The following is a 23,164-nucleotide window of genomic DNA, read 5'->3' as shown; positions in this document are numbered from 1 at the left end:
TGGCTGAGGGGCCTTTTGAGCAAACACAAACGCAAAAAAAAAAAAAATTGTTTAGGATCCAAATAGCTTTAAAATCAAACATTTGGCCTACTTGCACCTAATCATATCAATGGTTTTGCTACGTGATACCCTTGAAGCCCCACAGTTAGAGTTATGACCATTCCCTGATTTTTTTTTTTGTGCGTAATTCTATCATAAAGCCGCCTTCGTAGCAGCCATTCTAAAAGTGATTTTAGCCCTAAAATGGTTTAAACAAGTGACAAGATTGAATTGAAATAAAACATTGAATTGAAAGATGCCTCTCTGTTTCTAGGAATTACAATGAACGGTACTTCTTCCTCAAAAGTAGCATGTAACTTTTCACCGATGAAGTTATGTCCCCTTCAGCTGCTCAGTTGTACATATGCCAGCAAATAATTAATCTCTACGGAAAAAAAAAAAAAAACACCCTCATTTCTAGTGCTTTATAGCATAATCCCGAATATGCATTGGCAAATAAATGATTACTATAAGTGGCCACATTTGATTTGGGCCGCCACTTTTTGATAGTGTGGATGATACCTTGTCTTCATGATCCTAGGAATGTTCTTCATTTCAGCAATACACACACTAGCACCTTTCGGTTAACATTTCCCCCATTTATTATCGGTTCATCAGCAGGGTTAAACATCAGTTGTGTATAAGAATTAGACTGCTGACTGTAAAAATAACCAACATTGTACAGGGAAATCTCAAAAAGAAACTGCTAATATTTACCTTCACTTACAATGATAAAAGAGAACAAGACAAATTTCACTGTGTGTGGTTGAACATTTTCCTCTGCCTTTAGCACAATAAATGGAAATTCATTCCACTTGTGATCACTGATCTTATGACCCGAATATATCTCAGATACTCTTCTGCTTATCTTTTATGAAATTATTTACGCGAGTTCTAATCTGGGCAACTGACCTGCACGGCAATTCATTTGCCACTCTCTCCAGCAACCTTCGTGGAGGCATTTTCTTGCTCATAACATATTTCTGAAATGTCTGGTAGAAAATCCTGTTCTCAACTTCAGTCCATCGTTTTTTCTTGATCACAACTGAAAAGATATATAAACAGTGCATATCAAAAAGAGGTAATCCATCTTCAGAGGGTTATTGTTCCTAGATAATCTAATTAGAATATTAATGCAATACAAAAAAAAAAGAAATAAAAAAGTAAGAATTCATTAACTTCCCGTTGTTACTTTCCTTACATCATTTGCACTACAAATTACTGAGTGGTTTGCAATTGAAGACAACAGTGTCAAACTGCTGAGTAGTTGCGATTGAAGACAACAATGTCAAATTACTGAGTGGTTTGCGATTGAAGAAAACAGTGTCAAATTCCACTTTTTGCAAGTTTTGGTAAAACATAAGAAAGTCATTGACGTTACCAATGCTATGGATCGGTTGGTAAGATTGCTTCTTCCTGCACCATGAGGTAATTTCTTCTCATTTTTTTTTTTTTTAAGAACATGGTTATTGTAAGTCTTCTCTTTAATCCTGATGATTTTAGGAAAGAATTCATTATGAAATTGATGATTTTACATAAGTTTGCTTTGGTAAAACAGGCCATTCATGGGAGACATAAATGAAAATTTTCATTGCAGGCTATCAGCCATTTCGTGAAAACTTGTATAAAGTGGGATTTGATATTGTAAACTTCGATCACAATATACCAAATCATGTGTGACACATAAAATGCAAGAAAAGTAACAATGGAAAGAAGATCAGTTGTTCTTCAATTTGTAAGCAAAATACTCATTGTTAAATCAAATCACTCTAAAATAATAGCCTTTTGATTTTGGATTACCTTTTAATTGATATGCTCTGTACAATAGGAAAATTACTAATTAAAATTATCTTGAACAAGCTAAAGGCCCATACACAAAAACTACTAGTCTCGCCATTATCCCCTATCATCATGCTCATTCTGGAGTTATATATATTTTTTTTATCATCTTCATCTTTGTAACTATTCACAGTATTAGTGTTCAATCAGTCATACTGAATTGGAATCGGTCTGACAAGCAAAAGGTCACAAAATGTGCATAGTTGCAAACTTACACAAATAAAAGAAAATTGAAAAATAGCAAATCAAATTTGGTTCTGTAAATGTAAAAAATTGAAATATGTTTATACCAACTGGGACAGTAGGTGGGTATGCATTTTGCGTGGGAGTTACACATGGAAAAAAACAAAAAACAAAATATACAGTGGTACCTGATTTGTCCATTCCTCTTTGTCTTTGACAATGTGTCTCTTCCTGTGAGTCTCCCTTTCTATCCTCATCTAAAATATGAAAATGAAAATAAAAATAAACTAGAGAGTAATTCAACTGTGCACAGTCGAAAAATATGCCTCCGCTTTTAATGGTTATAAAACAATATCGAGCTATATTTGCATATGTATATGAGCCCAGTGACCTTTGACCTCATAACCTCAAAATTTAATCAGTTCATTAGCATCTCAAGATAGACACCAAGTTTGATGTTGTTCCGTCAAACTGTTCTTGAGATATCGCAACAGGCTAATTTTGCATACATAATGAGCCATGTGACCTTTGACCCCGTGACCCCCAAATCTAATCAGTTCATTGGCTCTACAAGATACATACACATACCAAGTTTGGTCTTGATCCGTCAAACAGTTCTTGAGATATTGCGAGAACAAGAACGGGACGGACGTACGGACGACCCAAACAAATAATGCTTCCGGTCACTTTGTGGCAGAGGCATAAAAATTTGATTTTTGAATTTGAATTCATTTTCATATTTAATGTCAAACAATACAATAATATAACATAATTAATTCATACAATTAAAAAAAAAATTCTTAGTAATTATAGTAAAAATAAATGGAATAGTACTTGTGAAATGTGAAATATGAAGGCACCAACTAAAAGCATTGTGTCGGATTGGTGGTTCCAATAGATAAACCAACCAAAAAGAATGAACAGAAATTACAGACATTACTTGAAATCTGATGGCACAAATCTGAGATGATTAAGTCAGAGAATTTTTGAAGTTAAGTCATATGTGGCAGCCAGCCAAATCTGAGAACTGCTCATAGCCAAATTTCAGGAGCAGTACAAAATCCATTAGAACCTCAGAGATTGCAGCCTTTCACTGAAAGTGAGGAGTAAACTAAAACACTTTATAGTGTTAAAACCTGAGTCTGTTCAAAAATCTTCGATCACATAGAGTTGAAAAAGTGATAAATGGTGAAAAAGCTTGCATACGTAAGAATTTGCTTCAATGGGAGACTTAAATTTAGATCTGTGGACAATTGCGATTAGGGCACTAATATCTCCTGAAGCGTATTAGGGCACGTCTTATTTATACAGCGTTCCAACCAAAGCAAACACTTGCTTACAAATGGAGAACAAAAATCAAATAGGTATGAAACATTACGCATTAAAAGATGTAATGTACATGTATACTAATTGCTAAAAACAGGTACAGGTAATATTTTCATCTTGAGTAACTTTCTAAAGGTTTCACTGATAGTTTCAAAATGTTGATTGTGTGTAGCAGAGACCTGTACAATTTTTTGACATAATTTCCTGGCATAAGAGTCTTTCATTCTTCTGTTAGTACATAACTCTGTGACTTCTTTTATGAGTTTGGCAGTCTAAGAGTCGTTTAGAATTCATATGCATAGCTACAATTGTCCAGGCTACAAAAATCTGATACCTTTTTCTGACAAGAATTAGTCGTAATAACAGAAGAAAGGAAGACATTTGTGTCACCAAACCATGCCCAGAAAATTGTGCACGTCTTTGCAATACACTCTCAAAATTTATATATCATCAGTGAATCTGGTAGAAATGTATCAAAGATGAAAATTGCAACAGTTTTTAACACCTTGTATATGCAGACCAATACACAATCACTGAAGTCAACTTGCATTTGTATAATAGTTTTCTTCAAAGGAAAACACAAATCAGATATAATTACATTGCATTCTGGTAAGTAATTATTTACAGACATGTACAAGGCACTAGCAAGTGACTATTACCTGAAGTTTCAAGCAAACGAGCCCTTTTGGAACAGGGCTCTTCAGCCTCGTCTTCTTCATCTTCATTCTCATCCCTCTCATCCGGAAGAATGATATCTGCAATGTAATTAAAAGAATTACAATGATTAAAACTGTGCAGATTGTACCATCTACATTTTCTTTGAAATTCAATGAAATATTCCATATAAACTTGGGATGACATTATGCAATGGAGGCTTGGCATATTTCCTGGACAATTCCCTGTCTCAGATTCATAATGCAGGGTCTGGTTTAATTAGAGAACACAATGGTAACCAACCATATATAGTTTGCCTGGTCTTAGTATGCATGATTATTGCCCCCCCCCCCCCCCCCCAGCGGCACATGTTTAGATTGTTTTTACATCAGAATGCTAGTTTCATCTGAATGCCCAATAGTAGTAATATAATATTCATAATGAAGTTTTAACGTATCTTACCTCTTTTATGTAGTACCTTTCAAATAATTGACATACAGTTGAACCTCTCGTATCCAGACAAGTCGGGACCAGGGCTCATCCGGTTAAGGGATTTGGCCAGACACGGGAGACTCAATGCTTTTCATGTACATACATACACATGTACTGATGTAGCCCAATGTAGTACCACATGTAGTAATGTGTATACGGCAACCTTTTGATTGTTACACTCAGTAACAGACCCCAAAATAGAGGTTCGTGTTTGCAAGAATGAAATCATTTTCTTTTATAAATTCTTGGGATGATTTACCTAAATAATTATTAAGAAATGTATCAAGTATATGTAATTCATGTGTGTTTGTGTAGGAGTTCTCAAGGAGTTGGGAATCCCCCTTTCCTCTCGTAATTATTAAAAAAAAAAAAAATCACGGCGAGATTGCGTCCGTATAATAGAGAGATCCGGATAAAGGGAGGCCGGATAAGTAAGGTTCAACTGTACTTCACGTATGCTTCAAAAATTATTTTATTCAGTTGTAATTGGAATAGCATTTAAGATGTTTTTAGAAGTATTGACAAGATTACCATCTTCATCAATTTCATTGACGTTCTTGCCCTGAAGTTTTCCAACAACTCCCAACTCAACAGCCAGGAGAAGCTTCGCCACCTTCCCAACTTCAATGACTGGAGAGTGGAGTCGATACACATCCTTGTGGATGTTTAGTTCATGTCCAAGATGGTTGGAGAGCCACTCCAACTCCCCATCTGACAGGTCAAGGATCTGGAAACAAAAAAAAAACAAGAAAAAAAATAAGTGTACACACATGAATATGTAATAATCACACAACTATAGAGCAATGTTCTCAAATATCAAGGAACATACATGTAAGTGCCCTAATAATTCTAGTCTCATTTTAGTATGACCTGGGGGGTGTTTCATGAAACTTTTTGTCAGTGATTTACCCCGACAACTGTTAAAAGCTACTGAAATCCTTGCGTCTGATTGCCTCATAGCAAATTTGTTGGTGAAAACCTCCGACGAACTCATTGATGAAACGCCCCCCTGAAGAGGTGGGGTGACCTACATGCTTTAATAGTTCCATGCAACACATCAAATGCTGTGCATAGTAACTTTGAGTATTAATTTCAATTTAAATTAGGTTTCAAGACAAATGATCAAAGAAATATGGAATTACAGCCATCTACACTAATTGACCATGCAAACTTTAACTTGCAAAAAATGCATTGAATATGGTCAAATGGTAAAATAACGAATAGAATGACTGCACATAAAAAGCAACGATAGTGTATCACCCAGTGAAGCTTAATGCTAAGTTTCATTTGAATTGGCAGAATAGAACAGAATATGATACCTGCTACATGTATGTACTATGGCTTTTGAAGTAGTGCACTCTACAAGGTTTTGGTAAAATTGTGGTTACCATGGCAATGCTTTGTCCGACAAACACACAAAAAAACATGTTTCATATCTACACGTCAATGTCACCAATACCATGCATGTTCAGTTTCATTTGAATTGCCTCAAAATTCTGGAAGTAGTTTGCTGCACAAGATTTTTGCAAAAATATGTGGTTACCATGGCAATGCTTTGTCCAGTACAAACACAAATGGAGTCTTGCACAACAACACCTATAGATCATCATACACAACAAATCTGACCTTAATTGCTTAAATGCTGTGGAAGTAATTCGTTCCACAAGGTTTGGAAATTGTGGTTACCATGGCAACGCTTTGTCCGACAAACACAAAGAAACAGGTCTTGCACATCTACACCTCAATGTCATCATGTACACCAAGTTTCATTTCAATTGCTTCAAAACTGTAGAAGTAGTTTGATCTATAAGATTTGCAACGGACCGCCCGACCGACCGACCACGCGCTGATTCCCATTATACGTACTGCTTATACACTATGTGTATGCCAGGGTATAATGAAGAGCTTTGATGTCCAATTTATACAAGATTGCTCAAAAGGATGCACTAATCAGCCAAGAATGGAAAAGTTTTGACAAATATGTTTTCACTATGAAGATGTCTATGAACAAAATTTTTTAACACTTTTATAACCCTTTCTATATTATATAGGTTCATATAAATACTACTTTCTACAGAAAAAAAATTAGTATGTAACACAGGTCACACATACTGTAATGCATCACTTTTTGAAGCACAAGATACAAGAGTAATTTCCTTCTGCATAACGAGTCCTGTAACCTCTGTGTCTCTTTAGCTCACTTGTACTCTTATATGCATTACACATGAATGGCCCGCTTCATACTTCATTTGCTTGTTGTTGTTTTTTTGATTAGGTCTATGAAAATATACTTTGCAGCCGTAAGTCTAACCTGGTCACTGACACCCTGATGTATTCATCGATGCAAGGTTTCAAATTGATTCCTCAAAGGTTTCTACGATATCTGAAGAATGAACAGATGGACTGATAAAAGACCAAGGAACAGGAAAAAGGAAATTATGATAGACAAACTAACTCATGAACCGATTTAACCCTACATAGCCCGGGCGATTTTGGAAACTTCAAAGCCTGAAGGCCAGGGGCTAATTTGGCCCCCCAAATTTTGTGGTCAGAAATTATTACCAACAATACTAGTCTAGCTGCTGCAGGCCCTAGTACTGCATGGGTGTGTTCCATGTATTTGATGTGATTCAATTTTGTCACAAATTACAAACATGTGCCTAGGCATTCTTACTACATGACAATTTTTTACAATAGCTCTCTTGTAGAACTTTGATCATCAAACAGAACACAGAGATTGTAATAAAAAGACAGGACTGAGCCCAAGACAAAGGCTACAAAGAAGTCATTTTTTGTGCATTATTCGAAATCTATATAACGGTTAACTTAAAATTCTGCAGATACAGCCAACATAACTAGCCTCTGGTTCATGTAATGTTTTATTCTATTTTGGAAAGTCTGCAAAAGGGACACCCTAACGTTAAAGGCACTGTTTATCTTTGTTAGCATGTGCAAAAACACAAGGTGGGTGGGTGCCCATGTTTGAAAACTGTTCTGTGAAAATTTCAGGTCAAACGCATGTGCTTTTGCTGAGATATAAACACAAATAAAAATAAAGGATATAAAAAGAAAAGCAGTTATGCCAACGCTTCAACAAGAAAATAATTAATAGATTAATCTTTATAAGTCGACTATTTTCTCTGAAATGCTTACATTGTCTTAGTTATAATAAATCAGTTATGTTTCTCAACATTTCACTTCATAATTCAACAATTTTGCTTTCTCATCTCCCACGACCAGAAAGAGTACCTTTAATCAATTATGCAAATATGCAAATTTTTTCCCCAATTCTTTTTTTATGTATTTCTTTGTTTTTAAATCTTTTTCATTTAAATTCTTTTTATCTAGAATAGCTGATAGCCGAAAGTGATGTTATATCTGAGAAACAAGGCGATGGCCATGTGTCTCGCCCATTTCCTTATGCATAATTATAGCACAAAGTTATGAACCATAATGGAAACTTGCATGTAAAATGTAACACTTTTAAAGTTCTTTGACCCCTGCCAGTGACCTTTGACCTTGTGACCTTCACCTCACTATGGGACATATACCATCCAAGTTTGGTCACAAACAGGCATATGGGTGCAAAGTTATGAATCAAAATAGAAACTTGCATGTAAAACTTAATGATGGCCTTTAAAAGGTCCTAAACCCCTGCCGGTGACCTTTGACCTTGTGGTGACCTTCGCCTTACTATGGGACATCTACCATTCAAGTTTGGTCACAAATAGGCATATGGGTGCTAAGTTATTAACCATAATAGAAACTTGCATGTAGAACTTAACGCTGGCCTATTTAAAGGTCGTTGACCTCTGCTGGTGACCTTTGACCTTAAGGTGACCTCCGCAATCTGCAAAATGCGAAAGGCTGTATAACCCATCTTCCATCCAAGTTTGATGAAAAAAAGCAATGTGAACAAAGTTATTCAAGTTTTTGTAGCGTCACGGATGGACGGACGCCAAAAACGATCCCTTAGTCTCCCCTCACCGGCGGTGGGCTCGACAAAAACAAATAGAAAAAAAAGAAAAACATTCTTCTGACATCACTTCTTGTAAAACCCATACATGTTTTATACACACACATTCATAGGAAACCACCATTTTTTGTGACATGGGTCACAAATATGTGCTATATCACTGCAACCGTACCCCTGATTTTTGCAAGTAGGGCCTTAAAATGTGTGTGAGATGTGGAAGAAAAAGAAAAAAGCAATGACATTTCAGTGTGAGGTCTTTTTGAAGGGGGGGGGGGGGGGCTATTTTAGCATGTCACCCTTGATTACATGTATTAGTACTACTACTAGCTCTTGCGTTTGCATGCCGCTACATGTCAACTTTAGGGGCCGGGGCTTCTTATGCTCCAGCTGGTTGCTGCTGAATTTACTCATACCCTCGTACCACTCGTCAGAAATCTAGCGCGATGGACTTAACCACTTCAAAAATGTTGAATTCTAACTTACTAGTTTGCAGAGTTTGGTAAGTTTTTTTCATGCAGTGTAGGTCCTATATCATTCTTATTTGCTAGTAAGTTGAAAATTCACACTTTTTTCGCCACTTCATATTTTCTCTGGTCCCCCAATCGCGAATTTAACCACTCGCGAAAATGTGTGACAGCGGCAATTCGCGAAAATTTATGTACGCGAAAATTATAGCATAATATACAGTAAACACAGCTAGAGACACAAGCACAAATATACAAAAACAAGTGGAAATCTATTATTTCTACTTGAAATGTAAATACCTGCAACAAAGTGGAGGTGTACTTCCGCAGTCTTGTAGTAGAAATATCACTAGGTGATTGACAACCCGCCTTCAAGCTGAAGTCATGGAGTGTCTAGACAGTGCAAGATAAACAAATTTGTAAGTTCAGAGCTAGATCAAAGAATCCATAGCAAGATAATGACTTTTTCCTTTAAAGAGCTAGTCTCCGCTTATTTCCAAAAAACTAAGCTTGTAGGCTGCATGACTAATTCTATTCAACGGCGCTGAAACTTGATTGCTATTCCGCAGTGCGACATTGATGTCCACAAAAAAGAAAGGCGGACGGAAGGATGGACAACCCAAAAACATAATGCCTCCCACACTTTGGTGCTGATGCATGAAAATATCATATAATACATTACAACTGTATAATGTACTGTACCTGCCATGCATTTATGTGTGTAAGTCTTGCAGGGGTGGCAAAGAAAAAGATGTTCCTTGGTGATACATCACACTGTTCTCGCTTGCAATCCAGTAGCTCCATAGCTGAAGCCCAGTGTCCTTTGATAAGGAGGGGCACTTTTCTATTCCTCTTCCCAGGCAGATCAATGCAGTCAAATCTAGAACAAATAAGGTATATAATGCACATCATTAACTTGCAAAAAAGTGTAAATATTTTTTTTTGGGGGGGGAAAAGGCACACAGATGAAATAAATTTAGATGGTACTATTAGTAATATAGTATTTCAAGTTTTTCATAATTCTCTCGAAGACAAAAATATCCCCTATTCATATTTTAGAAATGAGCATCTTTATGAATAACCTAACACTGTTAATAAAAAAGTAACATAATGAATTTTTACCTCCTTGCGAGTTTCTTTTCAAGTGGGCTCAGGCCGTCCATTAGATCTTCATTGATGACTCTGTCCATGGTGTGCCGCTCCCTGAAACTTCTCAACAGGAGTCTTGCATTTTCTCCTCCTCTTCGCTTATTGAACAGGGTCACAGCAACAAAAAGTGCAGTTGCTAAGCTCCTCCATGTTTTCTTACATGGATGGGCCAGCAATTGATCCTTTCCTTTTGAGATAGCTTCCTCAGTGAACTCTTTGAGTTTGCATAGATCTGCTGTAGTGGGCAAGGTCTCCCTTTTCCGGTACACTCGCTCTTTCAACGACTGCACGGCAGGACCAGATATCAAATCAGCCCACTCTGATTCATACAGGTCTTTGAAGTCATCAGCCTCTCTCCTCATTCTTTGGTCTCCAAGCCTGATTGCGATTCCTCGTTTCAGATTACAACACTTAATGAGACTATATCCAATGTGCAGCCCAAGTGACGGGCTTTTCGTCATTGGCATTCCACTCATGGTTGTTTCTTCAGCCGCAACACAGAGCTGATGTGTGGCCTCGACTACTACATCAAACATCTTCCCATCTATGCATTGGTTTAGGGTGACAGGTTGGTCAATCTCGTCTACTTTAAGAACAAGCCGGGCAAGTTGTCTCATCCTCTTCCCGATGTCGTTCTTTTGCAATTCCCCTTTCCTTTCGAGCAAAGTTCCCCCAAATTGGAGAATTAAAGAGTCTCTCTGTACGGTTTGTTTTACCTTGTCATTCTCCTTTTCCCGCATGTTCTTCACGATTACATCCTTCACTCTTGCAACTCTAGGAGACAGGTCTGAATTTCCACCATCCAAAAGCATGCGGCATTCTGCAATGATAGACTTTCCAGCATTGTCATTTTGTGATTTTTTATGCTTGCACGCCTTGATGTGAGCCCACATTTCATGCACATCAATAAACCCAAGACAGTGTACACAGGGCAAGTAATCTTCAGCCACTTTCCTCTTATTTGGTCTGCGCTTGACAAATAGCTCTCCTTCTTGTTTATCGAGTATGGCAATGTTATGTTGGAAGTCTCCCAACAAACGAAGTTTTTCAAAACCAAGCTGTCGTTCCTGTGCTGGCAAGGCAAGGAGCTTCGCAACTTCCGGCTCATCTTTATGCTTTACTGCCAAGTGCCTAGGAATTTTGCCAACCTTCATATCTTCACAAAAGTAACAGGAGTTCATCTTGTCGTAACTTCGCTTCCCATCAGCCTTGGATGTGTGCATAGGAATTGTGATTGCAGGGTATTGCGTATCTCGTTGAGAGCCCCTCTCAATATCAGATGGTATCCTCTTCCGCTTAATGCTCTTGAACAGATTCATTCTCTCATTTTCTGATTGTCCATGTTCAGATTCAGGATCACTACAATCGTCTGGTTTCCAGTCGCCGTCATCATCAGCTTCTAGGTCTTCATATTCAGACCCACTACAGTCACCCGGTTTCCTGTTGCTGTTAATATCTCCTCTGAGGTCGTGGTCAGACCAACCACAGTCATCTGGTTTCCTGTTGCTGTGATTTTGGACTCCATCCCAAGAATTTTCATTATATACGTGACCCTGCATCACAAAACAAACAAAAGTAACACAGCCTTTTAATAATATTTTGTGCTATGGCTCAAGAAAGGTGCCCTGGGTCAACGTTAAAAATGTTCAGCTTTTTATATTTACTGAAAGAGTTGTTTAGTAATCTTTATTCTATTGATTCCTGAAGTTTGAAATTATAAAACAAAAAGAAAGTTGTGTTTTTCACAGTCTTTCAAAACCAATAGTTTTCCATCTTGTGTTGTGCACTTTTATTCCTTTCAGCCCTGGTTCTCTTGCTCATTTTGAACCATAATTTAACCACTTTTGAGAGGAGCATGCTGTAGCAATGAAATCTGGAAGAAACAATCAGTGGAATGTTCTTAATGTGTGTACCAAGTTTCAGGGTGATCTAATCAATCCTTTCACAGAAGTTCCCATTGAGTTCTAGAATATAGTGACCTAGCTGGCTGAGCTGAGACAAAAACAGCATCTAGAATCTAGATGCTGTTTTTGTCTCAGCTCAGCTAGGTCACTATACAAGACACAGTGAGTTGAATTTATGTGCATGAGTGAATCCGTAACTTGAGAGCCTCCTTTCCCTTTCAGTATCTTTCCAAAGGGTATACTTTGCCAAAAGGTATTGAACTGTGTATCAATTTAAGGCTTAAAATTTCCTCTTTCAGAATCTAACCTTAAAAATCCACATCGGGCAACTTTTTGGTGGGTTTGTGATGCAGTATCACATGTATGACATTGTCAAAAGTACAGGCACATAATAACAGAACTATGTATATCACTCACCCTCTTTATAGTGGAGACAAAGTCTGCATTGTCCTTTAGTACGGGCACTAGGGATTCACAGTCAATTTTATCTAAAACCTGCATGCACATGCTTGGATCCTTTCGAAAGAAGATACAGAAGAGTTGAGGTAGGTTAATAATTTTCCTCGAAAATTGCACTGTTAGCACTGTTAGCACTGCATTCATGCAAAATTTGTCTGGTTGTTATTTTGTATATAATGTACATGTGTGTGTGCAGTTGTTTGATTTGTGTCTGTTTTTTCATCCTTTAAACTTAGTCCCTTGCATCCAGACCCTTGTTTTTCCAATCCCCCCCCCCAAAAAAAAAAAGAAGAAAAATAAATATTTAATAATAATAATAATAATAATAACGTCCCAGATAAAGCAGAACAGTCGAGTTTCAAGATGTATTTACGGGGCAAGTATTTTCTAAAAAGTAATGGCTTTATTGGATAACATATTTAATGAGTTCACCTGCAGTTCAATAACAATATTACGACCAGTTGATCGCACGAACCACTGTGCGTAAGTTAAAAAAAAGGATGGGGGAGCAAAATTTTACAATAAATCTATTTAACTTATAGAAAAATGAATATTTTAGTTATTAAATAGTTTTAATTTTTTCATAAATCTATATTTTATTGAAAACTGAACTAGATATTATTCATTATTTAGTACCTTTGAATATTAATCCCCCATAATATTCAATGTAATAAACGAATCCAATGGATGTAAAACACTGTGGTTTGGACAAATACGATTGGCCACAATCGTCACTAGCTGCTGTATACATTGTATGTATGAACCTCATGCATATGCAAATATCTAATGAGCTGCGCAATTTAGCAAAGGCCTCGCCGTTGACGAGGCTCGGTTCACTGATCACTGTTGTAATAAACGCACAGTGCAATAGTCTATTTTCAGACCCGGCTCGGCAGACAAGCAGCACGCGAGGCCTTGTCCAAAGGCTAGATCAGGAGAAGAAGATGTTTTAATATTTTGGGCCTGGGAGCCCTCCCTTTGCCAAAAAATTTATAAAATTTGATTCTTAATCATTTATATGACTGTAATACTTTTTTCAAGATTTTGATTGACCTGTTTGAGTACCGGTAATTAAGGTTAAGGTCTGTTTTGGAAAAGTTTATGTTTTCAAATGACAGTTAAACATGTATGTACATATATAAAAGTATTAGGTACAAAACACATTCTATGTACAAAGTTCATGCACTTGTATACCCTTTTTTTTTCCCCTTCATCAAGGTGCCATTTATCACCTGCTGTACATTATATCAATTCTTTTAGGACTTACTGGATTCTGCACAGCCAATGACTCCTTCAACTGCACATTCAGCTTCACAAGTAGCTCTCCCGCTGCATAGAAAACAGTATTGAAGTGTGTTCTGAATGCACATTTAAAACGATATGTTTTAACACTATGAGCAAAACGCACCTCAGCCGTAATCTGGCAGAACTGCGTATCTCCTTTAACACATTATGCCAGAAATCGGGTTTAAAGAATACACCTTTCTAAACTGAGATACGATGAGTTGCATTTTTCCTCTTTTCTTGGTCATAATTGGCCTAAAGAATTTATTTTCAGCAAAAAAATGACAATTCAGTCAGACCGCAGCACGTATGCTAATGAGCCGATCCGGCAAGATTTATTCAGCACTCTCGTTGACGATTTTTGCGTTCGAAAGGTGTCTCGTCGTGCGAGATTTTGCGAGAGTTTGACAGGGCTATGGTTTTCACAGTGTAGCGACTTGTACATTTGTACATACATTCGTCATGGCTACAAGTCACAGTAAATTGTTCTGCAGACTTTGATCTTTATTTTGATACTAAATATGCATATAATATCGGATCCTATCATGGCGATATAATCAGTTGAATTTGCATAAATTTTACCTGCTTTTCATAGAAGATTTTGTCGTCTCAAGTTCGTTTTTGGTTCCTTACTGGTTTAAGAAACTGTTGTTTCTGATTTTGGCTTTCTCGTAGAGAGGAAGCTTAGATTCTCATCATATATTGGAGTCAAGGAGATGCAAACATGATTTTTACTAGTTTTTTCTGTTTTGAAATGTCTGCAAAATTCACTCCTAAGCCGGAAGTATGTTCCACACAAAGTGTACAGTGGTGCGAAAGAGCTCTCTTATTGGACAGTGCTTGCATCCAGCACTTGAACTTGGCTTGAACTACACGCATGCCAAGAAACCGCAAGTGGCATCAAACCATTATGTTGCAGCGTAATGACGTAATGCAAGCGCTGAATGCAACTGCGCTGTCCAATGAGAGAGCTTACTCTTGAGATTGCACGGTTTCAAGCTGATCAGCACTGACATTGATGTATATTTTACTAGTTTCTGACCGGTTTAAGCAACAAATTGTCAAGATATTTACATAGAAAGAAAGAGATAGACTACCAAATAATGCATTTTCATTGAGATGCAAAGTGAATTTGGTATTCTTTTGACGTCTTGAACGTGTACTGCACGAATTACCTTTTTCATCATTTTTCAAGCTCAAATTACGCTATGATATTTTTCATTTACAATAATTTGAGTAACATGTGACGATAGTTTACATATTTTCCTTGAATTTGATACCAAATTTGCAACCGTATACCGTATGCAAGCCTCGAGCCGGCTTGCATACGAGTTTAATAAATACGAGCGAATTATTGGGTGCTGTGGTATGACTGAATTTGACCTTTTTAAAGTAGTAATAATTACCAATTTAAAAAACTTACGCAGTTCTGCCAGATTAATCGTCGCCAAATTTTTGCAATCGTAATCTGGCAGAACTGCGAATCTCTGGTCACGCGCCCGGGTTGATCAGCCAGAACTGCGTAAGTCTTTGGCCATGCGGGGGGGGGGGGGGGGGGGGGGGGGGGGGGGGGTTTCAGGCAGAACTGCGCATCTCAAGGAAATACGCAGTTCTGCCTGATAAGCATGTGTTTCATCAGCCAGAACTACGTATCTCTTTTCGTCGTTAACCACATGCTTATCAGCCAGAACTGCGTATCTCCTAGATATACGCAGTTCTGGCTGATAAACACGTGGTTTATCAGCCACAATTACGTATCTCAGTCTATTTTCTGCAGATTGTCTATCGGATTTTACCATCCATCCCCCTTACTATTCAACGGATGCAGTGTCAAAACAATGAATACTTTAGATCGAGTACAATTTTTTGAAATATTTGTTCACATTGCATAAAGTCATCATTATTGATTCACATTCAATTTAATTTTATCAATTCATTCGTATGTGGAAAATAACTTGCTTTCCCCAAATGTTGTCAGTCTGTGTTCATGTTTCAGTATTATTTAGTGGCACAAGAAGTACCGCTACATCAAAAGCCTGGCTGCTGCTTGGGTTATTGTCGATCTCATGAAGCATTGCATTTGGATTAAGAATAATATTAGACTAGATGTTAAGCTATAGATATTGTTCATCAAGACTACAGGTACTACATTGTAGACCGTCTAGACTGTAGTCTATTCAGGCCTATTAACGATACACTAGACATCTGAGACTAGTAGAGAGGTACGTAGCCACAGGGATCTGCATACGATAGGCCTACTGATCTCATCATTCCTACTCTATGCCCAGGGGCCAAAGTACTGTACGAGTATGCCTACAACTGGCTGACGGCCTGAACTCAATTTAAACTAAAGAATACTAGGAGCTAGGCCTGACTAAAAGTTTATTTACAGCTTTATTAGAAATAAAAAATGGACCCTAGGACTCGTTTGTGTCGACTCCTACAGTACCGTATAGGCTTACTACAGTACTAGGGTAGTAGTGTTCTAACCGTTACTCTCTACGCAGGCCTAAAACGCTCAAACTCTTTCTACTCCATTGTCTAGGTCTGTAACATCCAGACGTCTATTTTGGGGCGTCATTAACAGACTAGTAATATCAATGAAAATTAGTTTCTAGTCTAGACTCTAGATCTAGAGTCTAATAATATCGTCTCTATATCCAGGTACGGGCTAAATCTAGAACTAGACTGTCTATTGGGGATCTAGGCCTAGTAGGCCTACTAATGTTACTAATGTTATAGTAGATCTAAGAACAATGTAAAGCCTAACCTGCCTGTATAATGACTAACAGTAAGTCTATAAAGTTTATAGCCTATATAATGTCTAGTAATAGTCGTATAGATCACAGATCTAGATCTAAGTTTCAGATCTATTTCTAGGGCTACATAATGGTTATAATTAATCACTTTTAACCTGTAGATTCTAGATTCTTCATATTACAGACTTATTAAAAGAATGTCTATGCCGAATCAAATCTAGAAAAATAGAAAACTGAGTAAAGACAGAATAACCGGCAATTCAGCCTAAGTTAAGTAATGGTAGGCCCCAGTAGTCTAGTACTAGTAGGCCCTACTGCACAACTCTACCGGGAGTACCGGTACGGTACCGGTATTAAAAAGTAAACTTGTAAAAGTGTTAGTATTGGCCAATTTCTGACGTCTGTAGGATTGGATCGAAAATGCCATTGTTATGGACGGTATTCTAGATATTCATTGAACTTCTCGAGATCAATCCCATAGATCCATGCTGACTAACCGCTTATTACAATGAAAAACAAAATAAGAAGCTATGGATTACAGATATTGCTGTTCGCGTGACCTACGCTAACGCACAGTACATTGATTTCTATTACACTTTAATGGACAAGTGCTGCAGTACTAAGTAGGCCTAAAGTTGACTGGAGCGCGATGTCAGACATGATGCAAACTATAACGTTTGTTAGATCTAGAAATGCTCTAGGCTTAAAAAACACTAGATTGTAGCAAAACTTAATAGTTCAGGCATATTGCATATTGACCTGTTTTGAAGCCAGTCTATGAAGGAAAAGAAAGTGGCAATTTCCCCCAAGAGTAACGAGGGTTATTGCTTTTGGATCCATTGCTTTAGCGTGACTGTCGTCGTGTACAATACTCCGTAGCCGTACGACGTGTGTCTAGCTAGCTATAGGCACTGATCTGCTAACTCGAACGCGCAACACTTTCGTTACTACCAAGGCCGCACACGCGCTTGTTAAGATATACCATGTCCGTGCAGGATGCAGGAACACCTTGGTCCAAGCGTTGTCGTAAGTCGACTTACGCAGTTCTGCCTGATTAACATATTCATTCTATATCTCGTCTTACACAGTTCTGCCAGATTAATCGCCCTTTCTCCTCAGGAATTTTGCCAAAATTACTTTCTAAATATAACTTTCTGTACCGAATCACAACTTATTTTTTGGCCCACTTGAAAGAGCATGAGAAAAAAACACACAAAACACTCAAAACCTAAAAATCGACCAAAATCGACTGAGGGAGTTCTGCCAGATTACGGCCGACCTGGAATACGGGTGAATGGAGAGCAAAAGTCTATGACTTGTGTCATAAAATGTGTGGGTATCAGGGGCAAGTGTCCTTCATCAAACCATAAACAAATCTGTCTAAAAATGCTCGATCTTCAAAAGTGGGCAGTTTGTTGCTGAGGGCTATTTAACAAGCTTGCATAGGAATTCACCCAGCATTCATGTTGCTTCATTGGCTTATTTTTATTGCTACTGCGACCATAGGGCTGCCTTTATTTACTGCGTTAACAGTCACTGAACCCTGGCTCTCGGGTCTGAGTCTGCTGACCCGCCTTACTTTGTAAAGCAATCATACTTTGGAATTTGGAAGGAATAACGCTGGTCATTTTTTCATCACAATTCATCTTAATTACCTCGCTTGGCAGCACAGTGAGAGGCTATTATCGCATTGACATTGGGCCCCGGCTTGCGGGGCAGACCTGCCTCACTGGGCAGACTTGGCTCGCGAGTCCAGAGCTTTGCGTTTACTAACCCCAGCTCGAGGGGCCAGTTTTTGCCATAACCCATAGTACTTCACGCAAGGTATGTAAACAAACAATGTGCCTGCCGTGAAAATCTGCATCTGCGGGAGGCAGGTAGTCCTATGCACAGTGAAACAATGAAGCCCTAAAATGCTCACTCATTGACCTGAAATTTGCTCCAAATTGCTGGGGCACACTTGGCTTTCCATTTACACATGCCAAAAATGCCAGAGCAGCCCCTGCTTGTGGGACGAACCCTATACCCTTTTCTTGGGGCAAAAAAAGGCGGGTCAGACCCGCCTTGCTTGGCCTGTGATTGGGTGTTAACAAATGAAAAAATAAGGCGGGTCAGACTCAGACTCGGCTCTCAGGTTCGACCCGCGAGCCAGGGTTAGTGACTGTTAATGCGGTAAATAAAGGCAGCCCTACTTAAGGTAACAGTAGCAATAAAAATAAGCCACTCCAAGTGTCGATCCTACTCAATTCACCAGTTTGATGGATTTACGTCTTGACATCTAGTTATGATTTCACTGTGAGACTATTAAATCAATTAGGCCCTTGCAACAGATTTTAGCGATGAATATGTTAAGTATTGTTTAACCCAAAGTTTATGCCAATTTAACATCGTTCTTCCATATATTCAGGAAAATTAACCACTGTTCCAGGTACAGTTTGTTCGGTGCCAGGTAAAAATGCCACGTTAATAATGTCAGATGTAACTAGAAATGTCGCTACGGCGACTGGTGTATGCCTCCGCCATAATGCATGGTTCTCCTAATAGGTCTATAGTACAATGTCTTGACAATGTGTGATGACAGTTTCACACAATTGGCAAAATATCAAAATGACAGGTTTGCCACAAATGTGCTGATGTTCACTTTCCTAGAACTACATTGTAGGTTCAATTGGATGAATGATTAAAACGTCAGAGTGTAGCTATTTGGGGGAACTGATGATTTTAACTTGACTTTTGACCCTTTTATAAGTTTATGCATTGAGTAATTTTCAAGGTATTGAGAAAAAGTATAATTTCAGTATCAAATGGTAAAATAGTATTATCTCAACCTGGCCTTTGACCTTTGACCTCACAGTTCCAAAGACAATCACTGTTAGGTAGAACATGCATAAATATGTAAGTTTCATGATAATAACTTGAGTTACTTTTGAGATATGGAGGAAGAAGTGCAATTTAGCACTTTCACTTGACCTTTGACCTTTTGGCAAGAAACTTCCCAAAGAATATATATTGGGTTATACATGCATACAAAAATTATACAACAAGCCAAAAAAAAATCCTTCCGGCATTGCATAAATATAAGGAAAGTAGTGATATTTTGAGGAGATGACCTTTGACCCATGACCCCCAACTTCCCTAGATAATCACTGCCCACTGGTACATGCATATATACTAAGTTCCATGAAGATACCTTGAACCATTTGCGAGATATGGAGAAAAACATGAAATTTCAACCTTTTTTTTCACAAAATAACCTGTGACCTTTGACCTTTGACCCTAAAATCCCAACAAAGTATCATCCCCCCAGGATATACCCTCATACCAAGTTTGATGCAAAACCACCTCACGGTTCTTGAGATATTGACAAAAACAAAACAGGACGGATGTACGGACGGACGGACAGACGACCCGAAAACATAATGCCTCCGGCCACTTCGTTGGCAGAGGCATAAAAATGTCAGCGGTATTATAATGTCAGAGGTTACAAGGAAATTAGTTATTATGACTATGAAAGCCCTGTTCCCGGAAGTGAGCCAGCCATCTTGAAGAGGAAGAATCTTGAACTGAATATAGAGGCGTAATATGCCTGCGTTCAGAATCTTCCCTAGGTAGGTATCCCTAGGTATGGCAAAAAATGTGTCAGGAAAAGTGTGTCAGGGCCTCAAGAGAAAAAAGGGGGTCACCAAACGGAACATTTGTAGCTGTGTTCGAGTCAGCATGAACAAATTCATCAGGCCACAGACTTGTTTGAACGATGTTTATTACGCAGCACGTTCGGGCTGTCGCAGTTATTATTATAGTAACACCAACAATTAACAACAAACAGCCCACATCCTACATGTAGATTCTGAATGACTCTAGATCTACACTATAGTCACTACAGTCTACATAACTACGACCAGCAGCCCCATACGCATAGCGTTGCGTAGTATGGGGCTGCTGGTCGCAGTTACAGTCTACTACTGACTTTAGTCTGTCAGACTTCGTCTTACTCATGGACTTTACAGTACTTTTGATATTACTGTGCTTATATAAATTGCCGCTACTTACCTTAGATTTTAGGATGGGCTGTTTCTGACTTCGTTTGAAAAGTTGAAAACGATATGATGATCCATTGCATTGGTAGTTCAAAGTGCGCGATGGCATTCGTCGCGTCTGCCTCGTATATTGTCGCATGCAAGGTTAATTTCGCGCTATGCATGCGATATGCCCACAGAACTGCCATAGCCATAGGGCTTGGGTTAGCGCTAGGGCTAGGGTTAGCGCTAGGGTTAGGGCTCGCCGCCGTGCGACCTGAGATGGCGCTCGTCTTCGATTTTTGCCCGGTGTGCGCTTTCATTTTATCCTAAAGATTTAAAATGCATCGTTTGAAACAAGAAACCATGTGAGCACGAAATTCCCACCACTATTTTTGAGATTTGGTTCTTTCCAATGAATTTTTATTTTTTTTTATTCGAGAGATGAAGCTGCGTCGCCAGGAAGCTTAACGGTTAAGGGGACATTTTGACGTCCCTATAATCGATATAGTCCCCATAACGAGGTGATATACTAATTCATGTCCCCATACCACTAAAATTATAATAATATATATATATATATATATATATATATATATATATATATATACATATTGACAATGATCTTAGGATATCTTACAGATTTTCTTCAAAATATTCCTTGCATCAAATTATTTCCAGCTCTAGTAACCATAGGCTGAAAAAAAAATTACCAACTCACCTGTTTCTTTTTTCTGCTCTGCTCTCTTTCCTTTGGCTTTCTGTGAATATGAATCACATCAATCACATACAGAACTTTGTATAATATACAGGACGGTGTCAAATAAACAATGACCTCTAGGATATTTTTTAATAGATTTTTTGATGATTGAATCTTTGAGCAAAACACAGCAAAATTATCAAATGCCAGTTAAAAGGAGCATTCACTTCATTTTACAAATTGAAGGAAAGAGCCCCTAATCATTCACGCTTTGTGCTTTACTATGAAAATTAGTCCAGAGTCAGAGTAGTGACTGCACAAGTGTCCAACAGCTTTTGTTGAATACTGGTATGATTTAGTTGCGTCTGGTGCTCAAAGAAGTCACTTAATCACTGGCATTCATGTTCTATTTCACTTCATATTCCCTGGAAAAAATTTTATACCTGCATGTGCCTTTGTCTCACTCCGATGTGACTTAGGGGTTTTCCGCCATTTTATGCACATCTTTGATGAACATACATACATGCACATGATTTCATACATACAGCAGGGCTCCACACTAACTTTTATTTTTGGTGGCCCAAAGGCAAACATCTGACCTTTTTTGGTGGCCAATCAGGCCACCAACTTCTTCATTTCTGAAATTTTGGTGGCCCGATGTGCATTTTTGGTGGCCCCGGGCCACCGCTAAATTCAAGCCCTGCATACAGCCTTGAAACCTAAGCCATAATCTTGTCTTTACTTCATTTGATGATGTTCACCAACTTCTCTCCCTATACATGTACTTAACATGTTATTTATCACATTGTTCAGCATCCACTGGAGTACTGTTGCTCTCTTTATTAATCTTTAGTTTGTCATCTCTTTATGCATCTAGGGTGTCTTAGGTTAACAAGCTATTCATGCACTGGAAAGACTGTTACCTCCTTCATGGCCTTGCGTCTAGCATCTTGCTTCATCCTTGCCAGTTCTGCTTGTGCTTCACGAGCCTCTCTCTTGGCCCTTGCTAGCTGACGCTGAAGATTCTTCTGAGTTTTCAAGTACCCCAACGTCTTTTCCTTGTACTCCTCCACCTTACAAGCAAATCAATAGTACATACAGTACTAAAATACAATACTTTGATGGGAACACAGGCATTTGGAGCTTTCGATTGATTGGTCATGGACAAATATAAGTCCCCCCCCCCCCCCCAACACTGGGTGGCATAACCAATTTGCAATAATCCCTTATTCAAGGATTATTCTTGCCAAGTTTCCCTAAAACTTTGGCCGTGCATTTCCAAGCAGTGGTTTACAATCAGACTGAGTGTATTTTGTACAACCTGGTATTATGGTCCCCTCCTCAACATGTATATGCATAGACATACCACTCCTTTATGCAAAAGAGAATGACCCTGGGGCTTCCATAAAAACTTTCATTTTTCGCATCTTTTACATGAGTTGTCACCCAATCAAGAGGGCTCTAGCACATCTGGATCTAGCAAAGAAAATTTCCTAACTAGAAATGTCAGTATGGCAACTGGTATGCCGCCAACATACATCTGCGTAATGCATGGTTCTCCCAACAATTCACATAATTGGAAAAAAAAAATCAAGGTGACATGTTGGCCACAAATTTGTTGAGTGTTGAATTTTCTTAAACTAAGTTTTATTTGGATTGTTGGCTAAATTGTTTAAAAGAGGAGGTCAAGTGACATTTGAACATTTTCCCTTAAATACATAATTTACCATTTGCAGAAGAAACAAAAACCCATTATTAGTGATTTCAAATAGTTCTAAAATGTGAGTTAGGGACAGAAACAACCACTGTAAAAAATCTGGTTCCGTATAATTAATGTTAAGTATTGGTAAATACACAACATGTGAATGTTTCCAAACTATTAAAACTATCTAGAGTTATGGTTTAATGAGAAAATACTGA

General features: G+C 38.2%; 2 protein-coding genes across 2 annotated transcripts in view; both read right to left on the bottom strand.

Annotated features, from left to right (window-relative positions):
* Window positions 1–22,413, bottom strand: part of LOC139724770 (uncharacterized) — a 94,222-nt gene extending 71,809 nt beyond the window's left edge. Inside the window, exons 1-2 of the mRNA XM_071635888.1 lie at window positions 22,168–22,413; window positions 21,266–21,305 (exon numbers count right to left, since the gene is read on the bottom strand). Of these exons, the coding sequence (XP_071491989.1) occupies window positions 21,266–21,305; window positions 22,168–22,203 (76 nt within the window). The 5' untranslated portion in view covers window positions 22,204–22,413. The remainder of the gene's footprint in view (window positions 1–21,265; window positions 21,306–22,167) is intronic.
* LOC139724756 (uncharacterized) lies at window positions 641–18,337 on the bottom strand. Its single transcript, XM_071635876.1, has 10 exons — window positions 18,184–18,337; window positions 13,753–13,814; window positions 12,444–12,542; window positions 10,096–11,675; window positions 9,676–9,853; window positions 9,274–9,366; window positions 5,065–5,260; window positions 4,047–4,142; window positions 2,250–2,318; window positions 641–1,084 (listed from the first exon to the last, which is right to left on the bottom strand). The coding sequence occupies exons 1-10, from the start codon at window positions 18,335–18,337 to the stop codon at window positions 888–890; spliced, it is 2,724 nt and encodes a 907-aa protein (XP_071491977.1). The 3' UTR covers window positions 641–887.
* Window positions 22,414–23,164: the final 751 nt, after the last annotated feature.

This window comes from Diadema antillarum, unplaced genomic scaffold (assembly GCF_040938485.1).
Source record: "Diadema antillarum isolate AM-2024a unplaced genomic scaffold, OU_Dant_1.0 scf00000227, whole genome shotgun sequence".
Lineage (NCBI taxonomy): Eukaryota > Metazoa > Echinodermata > Echinoidea > Diadematoida > Diadematidae > Diadema > Diadema antillarum.
Note: the sequence above shows the minus strand (reverse complement) of the source record. Positions and strands in the feature narration are given on the sequence as shown.